Source organism: Rhinolophus sinicus, linkage group LG18 (assembly GCF_036562045.2).
Source record: "Rhinolophus sinicus isolate RSC01 linkage group LG18, ASM3656204v1, whole genome shotgun sequence".
Classification (NCBI taxonomy): Eukaryota; Metazoa; Chordata; class Mammalia; order Chiroptera; family Rhinolophidae; genus Rhinolophus; species Rhinolophus sinicus.
In genome coordinates, this window is record NC_133767.1 from 2,364,955 (window position 1) to 2,376,021 (window position 11,067).

General features: G+C 50.9%; 1 protein-coding gene across 1 annotated transcript; it reads left to right on the plus strand.

Annotated features, from left to right (window-relative positions):
- Positions 1-2,131: 2,131 nt before the first annotated feature.
- Positions 2,132-10,891, plus strand: PDZD9 (PDZ domain containing 9). Its single transcript, XM_074323071.1, has 4 exons — positions 2,132-2,162; positions 4,013-4,192; positions 8,320-8,509; positions 10,471-10,891. Exons 1-4 carry the CDS (start codon positions 2,132-2,134, stop codon positions 10,877-10,879), a joined length of 810 nt encoding a protein of 269 aa, XP_074179172.1. The 3' UTR covers positions 10,880-10,891.
- The last annotated feature ends 176 nt before the right edge of the window (positions 10,892-11,067 follow it).

An 11,067-nucleotide genomic window follows, 5' to 3' on the forward strand; every position in this document is an offset into this window, starting at 1 on the left:
AGCAGTGCACCCCCTGTGCCGCACGGACCCACTGGCTTCTTTCCAGTTCTGAGCAGCACCTTGAGCCCCCCGGTGGGCCTCGGCTCCTGTGGGAAGGCCAGCAGAGCCTTCATCCTAGATTCCTCTCACCATCTGCTAGCACTTCTGATGGCCTCGGTGGCTTGTGTGGTGGGGCGCCCCGGCCTCTGTGCCTGAGGAGTTTGAGCTTCTGGCTGCCACGTCCTTCTCAGGCTGCGCTCGCTGTATCTGTCCATTTACTGTCAAAACAGGGCTAGGGGAATGGTGAGAGGCACCCAGGGGGATGGTGAGAGGCACCCAGGGGGATGGTGAGAGGCGCCCAGGGGGATGGTGAGGGTGCCATTCCATTGTATCATTTAGTAATTCCACTTAGTGCTTCCCTGGGCCTGAGGCTACTTCTGTTCCTCCTCCTCTGGGGGTGGGGTCGTCACTATCACCTAGGCCCCGGTTATCCAGCCCCAAATCCCATCTCAGCATCCGTTCTTCCAGACCATCCCAGCAGCTGGTGGAGGTTGGGTCCTCTGGGAGACACGCTGAGCTGCAGGGAGCTTACTGGGGAGTGCACCTGGGACCCACACCTGTGGGGGGCGGGAAGGACACAGAAGCCAGCAGCAGTGCGGCCACAGGAGCACCTCAGTGGACCCCATAGGGAGCCTGGGGCTGGGATGGCCCTCCAGAGTTGTTGGAGTTGGGCTGAGGGAGTGGGCTTTCACCCTGTATTGACCAGTCACTGGGTGTTGGCTGCCCTGGGAGCGTGTGACGTTGGACAAGAAGTGTCCTTCAGGTAGCAGTGGAGGTGGGGGAGGCACACATCCTTCCGTCCTGAGGGGGCCTGGGCACCCAGCACGGCACCCATGAGTTTGTGTCCTGCACTTCCACCCATCAGTGGAATTGGCATTGCCAGTGGGAGAGTTTTCAGCCTGGGATGGAGGGAGGGCAGGTGCCCCCCACACCCCGTGCCAGGCGCTGACATGCTCCCCTCCCAGAACCTCGATGGCTGCCAGGTTTCCTTCCCCAGACCTCTCACCATTCCCGTACTGAAAGGGAAATGGAGGAAAAGGCTGCATTTTGTGACAGAATTAATTGGGTACCTGGACAGACGCTTTGCCAGCCGGTTTGCAGAAGGAAACCGGTCACCTGTGTATCACAGAAGAGCACCTGCAGGAAGGAGAGCCCTGAGGCCCAGAGCAGCGGGAGCAGGAAGCCTCGGGGGAGCCACCACTTGTCCAGGGTGACAGGGACACACACCTGTGCGGGCCCGACGCCTCCGAACGAACGCAAGGCGCCAGCCTGAGTGTCAGCAGCGTGCGGACGACAACAGGATTGACCTCAATTCTGTTGTTTTCCTTTTCTTCTAGAATTTACTTTTGATCATTGATATTTTCCTAAAATTGTCCACTTCCTCTGATGTTTGAATCTCAGGGCCGTCGACCTAGTTCGTCTTGGGTACTGTTGTGTCGCCAGCATCACACAAACTGTAGAGCAGGCTTCCAGTAAATATTTGTTGTAGGAGTGAATGTGTGGGTGGGGGGTTATTCTGGAAAAAAGAAGGAAGAACGAATGACTCATTTTTCTTCAGATCACCCCTTGGCCTTTTCTCATTGAAAACATTCACGAAAACAGTGCGGCTCCAGGGCAGTGAGGACAATACTTAAAATACCATTATTGGGAGGCAGCAGAGGAGTCTGTGCTCGGCTGTGACCTTCTACCTGTGACGGGCTCTGGGGACCACTTCACATCTTTGAGACCCTCTTCTGTGCTTCCTCCACTCTCCCCATTTCAGTAGTTTCCCAAGAACGGATGCCAACCCACTGGGAGGCAGGTGCTGTGTGAGTCCCCGCAGTTTTGCTTTTCTCCACCCAAATTTTCCCACTCCGTTTTCCAGGGGCCGCAGTGCTGCCCAGCTTCCGGGCATCAGCGTCGCAGCGACCCTGGGGGGCAACCCGAGGGGCGGGGCCCGAGGTCTCCCCACCGCCCGCCCACCGTCGGGTCCGCGCTGTTGCCCCACCAGCACCGAGCTCCTGGAGGGTTCGGAACGGTTGGGAGGTGGACCGACTCCAGCTTGGGCGTGGGCTCCGGGAGGCCCTCCTGAGCGGCCTGCCCTCCCAGGGCCATGGAGAAGTTCTTTTGCGGAAGCAGAAAAGGTCAGTGGGAACAAGCCTTCCTTGGTTTCGCGCCTCTGTAAAATGGGCACGTCACCCTGTTGGCCTCTCACCCTCCTTTGTTTACCCGTCTATATTTTGCATACAGTAAGAGCCCCCCTTTTCAGTGTGCAGCTCTGCGCTCTGACAAACGTATACCCACGTTTAACTACCATCAACATGTGGAACAGTACTCCCCACCCCACCCCACATTACCTGGCGCTGCCCCTTGGCTGCCAACCCCTTCTCCCACCCCAGCTCCCAACACTCCTGATCTGCGCTCTATAGTTTTGCCCTTTCCACCGGGAATGCCACAAAAATAGTCATTGAGTGTGGAGTCTTTTGAGTCTGACTTCTTTCACTTAACCATTATGTCTCGTGAGACACTTCAATTATATGATAAGCACACTTAATTTGCAAGCTGAGGTTGGAACTCACACCCCACCTGAGGGGCCACTTCTCTGTAAGCTCAGAAACCAGAGGCTCACGAGGGGACGACCGGCTGTAAGTCACTCCTATAATATATCTTGAAAAGTATCCGAGGACGGTTCCTTCTTTACACTAGATCACTTTTGCAGACAGAGCATCTGTGGTTTGGGAAGGTGGGATTGGAGATGTGGAAGGACACTTGCTTGGCGGAAAGGGCTGTGAACCCCACCAGCTCCTGACAGGTGGGGCGGGGGAGAGGGGAAGCTCCTTCCTCAGTAATAGGGAGGACTCCTGGGCCCCCCAAACACCAGTCACATGGATTTGGCAAAGGCTTGGTAACTGTTTGTCGCTTATCCTTAAGGAAAAGTGTTGTGTGTGTGTGTGAAATGCTGGAAAAGTGTGCAGAACACAAATCTCCCCAGAAGCTTCCTGCGTACTGAAAATGAGTTCCCCCAGCTTCCTCTAGGGGAAAATAACTTTTCAATCACTCCTCAGGCTTGGAAACTTTCCTTGTGAAGTATAGTTCCATAGAAAACAAATTTCAACCCCTCCCTCACTACCCACTGTCCCGAGCTCTCCTTCCAAATGCTTTTTCTACTGTGCATTTCCACTGTCATTGCCATGACAGACTTGGGGAGCTGCTGTGACCCTTTCATTTCCCACTTCCACTCTGGACGCCATCACCCACCCTCCACATAGCAGCCAGAGGTGTCTTGTTTTCTTCTGTATGCAAATCTTATCGTGTTCTGAGTAAACTTCCTCTAGCTTTTCCAGGAAGACAACCCTGAGGCAGCAGTGGCTCTGCCTTTGCTCTTCCCACCCACCCCCGACTGGTGTCCTCCACTTCTGCCCTGTCTCTGATCCTTGGTCCAATTTGCTCCCTTCCAAATCCTTTGTCTAAATATTTCCTATTGGCCCTTTCGACCTCAATTCCAATTTTACTCTTGTGTGACGCCTGACCCACCTTCCCCACTGGAGCCTGCCTGCTGGTCACCCTCCGAGCCTTCCTTACTTTCCCTTCATCGCCTGTGTTAACAGCTGTTATCCAACGTGTATTACATACCCGATTGACGTGTATTTACATACCCGATTGACGTCTCCTCCACTGGGCAGGAAGATCCATGAGGGCAAGAGACGCTTCCTGAGTCAATGAATATCTGTTAAATGACGGGATAATAATAACTAACATTAAACATTCACAGCGTGTTGAGCACTGTGCCAAAAAAAAAAAAAAAGCCTTTTAACTGTCTCATTCACTTCTCCTAACCCTCTGCGGTGGACACTTTTATTATCCTCACTTTACTGCTGAGGGCACTGAGGAATGGAGAGGTTAACTGCCCTCGGGGTCTGGCTTTAGGACCCCGTGAGTGCTGTGTGCTGCTGTCCAGGTGAAGGACTAAAACAAATCTCCCTCCTTTTCTCAGAAAGACCCAACAGCCTCAAGGACCAGCCATCTGTACACAACCTGAGCAAAACGCAGGAGACCAAGCTAACTGTGGGCAGCCTGGGGTTAGGCCTGCTCATCATCCAGCATGGGCCCTACCTCCAGGTCACCCACCTCATCAAGCAGGGCGCTGCCGCCAGGGACGGAAAACTCCAGCCAGGTGACTGCGGTCCCCCATGCCTCCCCCAAATGCCTTAGGTGTCAATGTAATCACCACAATGGCAATGGCGTTATTTGAGAGCCTTGTTGGGGCCAGCCAGCCGCTCTCGCTTATATAACCCTCACTGTTGTGTGTGTATTTATTCACTGAATTCTTACAGGAACCCTGTAGGGAGGAACTATTATCACCTGCCTTTTATAGGTGAGGAAACGGGCTCAGTGAGATTGAGTTCCTTGGACAGTTGCACCCCCCCACCCCCCCCCATCGAGCAAGGGGGATGCGAACTCAGGTAGTGTCACTCCAGGCTCGGGCTCTGTGGACAGATTTCTTCTCTGTAGGTATTAACCGTCATTGACGTTTACATCATGATCTCATTTCATCCTCCTGACAAACCCTGAGGTAGGTTCTGCATTAAACAACCCTATAGATAACGGAGCAGATATTTACTAAGCTGCCCATGGTCACACCAAGGAGAGGGAACCTGAACCCTCTCTGGAAGAATCCACAGCCCTAGGCTGTATCAACACCTCCCTGCTTCTCATCTTGGATGAGTTACTTTCCCATCCAGTTCAGCAGGTGTCTGCCCAGCGCCTGCTGGGTCTAAAGCTGTGCCCAGGAGTCAGGGAGGCACAAAGGGACAGTAACGTGGTGACAAGGAAAAGCCTACAGCGTTGGCTGGTTCTGCCCCTTTTCGAGTTCTATGACCTGGGACAAAGTCACTTTACTTTCCAGGCCTCACTTCCCTCATCTCTCAATTGGGATGATACCACCTTCGTCAGAGGTTGCTGCGGTTTGGTAATTTTTATAAAAGTGCTTTGTAAACTACAGGGCTGTAGGAATACTGGGAATCATTTTTCTTAGGCTGTTCTTAGAGACCCTCTAGACTTGTGTCTTTTTTAGGTAAAAAATGATTGTGGAGCAGGAGCCCAGTGGGGTAAACCACTAGTGTGCAACTCTGGTTACCTATGGGAATCACCCGAGGAGCTTTGAAAAACTGAGATGCCTGGGCCTCATCTCCCCAGAGGTTCTGACTCCGTTGGTTGGAGGTTGGGGACAGTTGAGAAGCTCCTCGGGTGATTCTAACCACAGCTAGAGTTAGCAGCCGTGGATTCAAGAAAGTCGATAAATGATGCTATCGTGAAACAGTTTCCCTCACCTCAAAATCCAAAGCATTTTCTCCACGCATCACTACTTGGTGTCGGGGCTCCAACTGCCCGAGTTCTGGACGTCCCAGACCAAAGGGTCTCCAGGACAGGTCCTCGGGCTCTGCGTGTCCTCCTCGGCGTCTCTGGGGTCAACTGACAGAGGCTGGTTGATAATCAGAGTGCATGCTCCCTAGAGTGAGACAGGAGTGTTTTTATGCACAGGAGACAGAATCTGGTGGCAGGACCACAGCTGGTGGCTCCTCGGGGGCAGAGGCAGAATTGAATTCCTCTTTTAAATCCAGGACTTACCTACAGCCCCAGCATCAATTATGTCTGTGTTGAATAAGTGAATGAGTACCTGTCCCAGGCATTGTGCAAAGTGTTTCCACCTCTGGGAGCTCATTTAATCTTTGCAACACTCCGGGAAGGTGGGTAACAAAATACAGAGACTTAGAAGAAGTAACCCGTTCACGACGGGGCTGAGTGCTCGGAGCTGGGGCTTGGACCCTGTCTGCCTAGAAAGCCCGTACATTTGACTAGAAATGAGATTTCAGTCCAGAGAAAGTCCCGAGTCCCAGATCTGCTTATCACAAGTCAGCCACTCCTCGTCGGGGTCGAGGCTTCCAAGGCTAATTTGGTCCTTTGGACGGTGACTGAGATTTCGAGGTGAACCTCCCAGAAACCTGCTGTCTTTGACCCCATTATGTCCCAACCCTGTTCTCATCCACGTGCTTTAAATTTCTTGCCTTTGGTATTTCATAATAGGGTTTCATCTTGATTTCCTAATTTAGTTTAGTGTTAGTTTATCTTGGCTAAACGTTAAATTCCTTTTGGCCAGAATGGCTTGCACAGACGGCGATATCCAGAAGAAATTAAAATAGCTTTGAAGGTAAATACAAGTCTTATACTGGCTACCACCCTTCCCAGGCCACACTCGTTCAGTAAGCATTTCCTGAATGGCTGCTGTGTGCAGGCATCCTGCTAGGTGCCGGGGTAGCATGCTGAGCCAAACACACGTGGTCTCTAACCACATGCAGCTTTGGGAACTTACAGCCTCGTTGGGAGAGATGGAAAACAAAAAATGAAAGCTATTTTTCGGTAGCGGCTTGGCTGCTGCAAAGTTGACTTATATAGGTAATTGAAACAAACTTTCTGTGATGTGGTTCCTACAGCCTATTAAAACAGAAAAAGTATGTAACGAGGTCGGTATTCATAAGACCAGATCGGTGTTTCTTCATGAAGGGGAATGTTAATATCCATTGCCATAGTAATCACATGCATACAATGACACGTTTGGTTTATAGCCAGGACGGTCAGTTTATTCTCTGCCCTCTTGAGAAAAGTCACCCTTTAATGACATAATTAAGCAGAATGCCACCCCATGGTGTTCAGCTATAAACACCCCTTTTCACATCAGACAAGTAGGCCCGCCCAGTGAGTCTTCTGTCTTTGTAATTAAGCTCCGTTGGCCCACGGTCTGCAGGTAGTTGGGAGAAGCAGCCTCGTTTCCTTCAGAAGTCAGCGCCAGAGATGCGGTTGGTTTGTGCCCCCAGCTACTTTTTAAGACCAAAATAGGTTTCCTCCCCCCTTCTAAGCGTGCGTTTTCTTGAATTCCCAGAACTTGTTTCTGATAGGATCCATGGAAACTTGTCCTGGCATCCCTTGGAGGCTGCCTTTGGGCTCAGCACATTTCCGGGGCTAGTACCAGAGAAGATGCTTCATCCTGACTTGTCCTCTGAGGTTAGGCTTCAGCTGCCTGGGGCCGAGGGTGGTGGAGGGGCCGCCAGCTTCCCACCCACCGAGAGGTGCACACGTGCTTTGGGACTTCATCACACTCACTTCATCCAACTTAGCTATCTAGTCTCCATTCCATTAGAACGAGTGAGATCTGAAGACTACGACTTTACCTGGTGAGCCTGTCCAAAGAGGCAGTTTCTCTGCACTCCGTCCTCTCTCGTGGGATACGCTCGTAGCAGTCAGCGCTCTTCATTGCAAGCAACAGAAATGTTCTGTTAAGGCACTGAACTTAGAACATCAAGTCGGATAGAACTGGCGAAAGGCTGGAGAACCAGGCTTGGAAAACGGGGCGAACAAAGGGCATGGGACTGGGCGTGCTCCTTTCACCCCAGGTCAGTGGCCCAGGTGGGAGGGCCCGAGGGCTGGCTCTCGTTTACAGGTCCATGCCCTAGCTGCTGTGGGGTAGGGAGCTGCGTGCAAGTGAATAATTGGTCCTTTCAGCACCCAATTTGGGGGTTTAGGGGCTTCCTGTCACGATGTGGTTCTCGTGCTACCTGCTGTGGGCTCAGAAGCTCCATGGTTGACCATCACGCTTCCTTCCCTGTCCAGCACGGCCTTTAAATGGGGAGCTAGCCATCATATTCCTTTGGATCAACGTATTCTCTGTAGACACATCTTAAGCTTAATTAAAGCAAGCTCATTGTCCAGTGTTGCATGCAGAGTGATTAGCTCACCCGATACTGTACAAGGGCAGAAAATTAACACGAACGGCTTGATATTTAATACAGTCTGCTTACGGTGGAGGGCACTGGAAATTGCCAGGCAGGTACAGTAGAAAGTAGGTCGTTTATTAACCACCTCGTATAAGTGGCTTTTTCTTTCATAGTAACAGCCATTCATTTTGTTTGAAACAAGCACATTTTTGGAACCCTAAAGGATGGCTCAGATTATGAAGGGTCTAGTCTCTGTCCCACCAAGGACTTCAGAAATACTGTAAAAACATGATGCAGTATCTGCCATTACAGTGCCATTAAGAAACATCCTGCATGCATTCTTTACTATGCAAAGGACACTCATGCCATTGAGATGGTCACTTTTATTAAATAAAAGCTGAAGCCTGGTTTTGGTTTAAAGCGAACCACCAATATGAATACATAAAATGCAACAGTTTGCAAGGAAGTCAGAGGTGGTACGATCCCTTTAAATCATCATCTGAATCTTATTGATATTTTTTCCCCTTTTCAGGTGACGTTCTGATTAGCGTTGGCCATGCCAACGTGTTAGGATATACTCTTCGAGAATTTTTAAAGCTTCTGCGACGTATCACCATAGGAACAGTGCTTCAAATCAAGGTTTACCGAGATTTTATTGACATACCCCAAGAATGGCAAGAAATATATGATTTAATCCCCGAGACCAAATTCCCAGAAACATGGTAAGTCGTTCATTTGAGGAAATCTTAGTTACACGAGAGTCCTCCGGGGTGTATGAAGTACAGGGTTCAACTGGACCATGGTAGGAGGGATGGGTGACACGCTGGATAAGTCAGTGGATGTCCAAACCCTTTCGCCAAGGACAATCTGCAGGACCTACTATGAAGAATGATAAAGGCAAGAGCCTTGAACCTGGAGTTAAAAGAAAGGAACCAACTGTCTGATGGGAAATCTGCCTCCAAACATACACGTCAGCCCCTAAACGTTTCCTCATTTGTCTGCTGCATATTCAACTGCTCTCTCTGGATCCTTCCCAGTAACACTGAGGCCACTTTAAGCCTCTGTCATCTTAGCAAGCCCCACCTCACCTCCACTTTCCTCCCCCTGCCCTGTCAGCCACTGTCCTGCCCCTTGACTTCAAACTTGTTGAAAGAGTTGTATAGACGGCACCATTTCCCAGCGATACCCACTCCCCTGATTGTCCTATGACCTCTGTCACTTCCTCTTGGTCTCTTTTTACCCAACCTTGGAGTTCCTCAAGGTTTAATCTTTGACTCTCTTCTCTCAATCTCCTGGGCAGTATCAATGGTTCCTGTGGTTTCTATTATCCACACATTGATAATTTTCAAAATGTATTATCTCCAAACTTGTATTTAAACACCCGTTGGCAATCTCCACTTGGATGTATCATAAGCCTCTCAACGTCATCATTACGCCTAAAATCAAAAGCCAGCTCACCTCTGCTCTTCCAGGGGCCGTTCTTCTGGGCGACTGTCTGACCAGTGGAACAAGTCGGAAACGTAGGGGTTGTACTTGATTTCTCCACCTCCCTGTCTCCCCCACCCCCCCAATCACTAAGACTTGTTATTCACCTTCCAACTACCCCTCACATCTGTCCACTTCTCTCTGGCCACTACCATCACCCCAGTCAAAGCCACCCTTTTGTCTCCCCGAATCTCCTCTCGTCCCCTCGTCCTATACACAGTATGATTCTTACAATGCAAATCGGATCCTGACCTGCTGCTGAAAAATCTTTAAGCTCTTCTGTTCTCAGGATAAGTGCCCAAATCCTACCCGTCCCGTACGGTCCATGGGTGGCTGGCACCTGCACACCCCTCCAGCCACGTCACTCTGCGCTCCCTGCCCTCCATCCACTTTGGCTTGCAGCTGTTTTACCTTGTGTTGCTCTTGGCCCCAGGGCTTTGCACTTGCTCTTCTGTCTGCAGCAAGCTCAGGATGCCTCCAGACGGCTCCCAGTGCCAACTGTCCTGGAGGTTTCCTACAGGAAATGTTCAGTGCTGTCAGGTCCAGTTGTCCTATGCTGTCCTCGCACCCCACCTCTCTCCTTCACAGCGTTTATGCCAATTCCAATGAAATGATCCACGTACACAGTTGTTTTCTCTGTTGCACTGGGAGAATGTAAACTGTGACGGCAGGGACATGTCTGGTTCGTCCTGCGAAACCTACCGCAGACTTTGCCATGATCAAGGGTTCATCATCCAGATGGAATGAAAACAAACCCTGCTCTGAATCTCAGGCAGATCACTTCCTCTCAGAGCTTGTTTATCTGCAGCGCAGAACCAGGGCCTCTGCTAATCCCCTGAAAACGGGTAAAATCCTGTTCTTGCTGAGCCCACGACCCGTGAGGACGTGTTCTGTGGAGGAGAGGCAGGCTGACCTGTTCTCCTGGGTGGAGTGAAATGAACCCACCCTCAGAGCTCTGCTACTATTCCGAGCCTTAAGTCTGCAGAGCTTTTTAAAATAATGCGAAATAACGGAAGGCTGCGTTGCACTTACTTTTAGGAATGGAAACAAATTTAAAGGTACTTTGAAAAAGAGAAAAATTCCAACACAAACGGTAGTGCTGAAGCCTGTATGAACCCGAGCAGGTTATAAGAGAACTTGTCAGGGGACGGTGAGTGTTCAGACACTAAGAATCCTTTCCACTCACTCTTCTTTTCAGCACAACAGAGAACACTGAGCAGACAAAAGATGACCCTTTCACACGCACCGGTGACAAAGATGCGGTTTTAGACAAAAAACAGAAGTCTCCCAAGTCTCCACTGCCCACTGGGCCTCACCCTGCCAGGAGGCCAATGTCCATCTCCAGAGAATGGCATGGACACAGAAAGAACCACCGTGCTGTCAGCGTAGGCACAGACCCCCACTGTGACGTCACGGGTCAGCGAGATCACGAGCGAGAGGGGAGACCGCCATCCCCGTACTGGACAATGGCGAAGCGGGACAAAGACAGCTCGTCCTCGTCCTCAGCCTCCTCAGACGCCTTCTGGCTGGAAGACTATGCCCAGGCGGAGAAGGGTCAGGGTCAGCCTGTCTCAGAGTCGGTTAGGCTGCAGCCAGCAAATCCGTGAGCCCAGGAGCTTTTCTCTGGGAAACACCTGGTGTTTGCCACGTGCAGTTCTGCTATACTCACAGGACATGCGCAGACTGACCAGTTCTCTCTCGCCACGGTGTTGGAAAGCCTTTAGATGACCTTCAACGTGATGTCCTTCCCTGGCGTGTCACAGGCCTCAAAATAGCCACACCATTCAGAACATGA

Coding starts and splice junctions, on each gene's coding strand:
- PDZD9 (XM_074323071.1), top strand. CDS start 2,132: ATGGAGAAGTTCTTTTGCGGAAGCAGAAAAG. Junction 2,163..4,012: donor CTTTTGCGGAAGCAGAAAAG/GTCAGTGGGAAC, acceptor TCCTTTTCTCAG/AAAGACCCAACAGCCTCAAG. Junction 8,510..10,470: donor ACCAAATTCCCAGAAACATG/GTAAGTCGTTCA, acceptor TCTTCTTTTCAG/CACAACAGAGAACACTGAGC.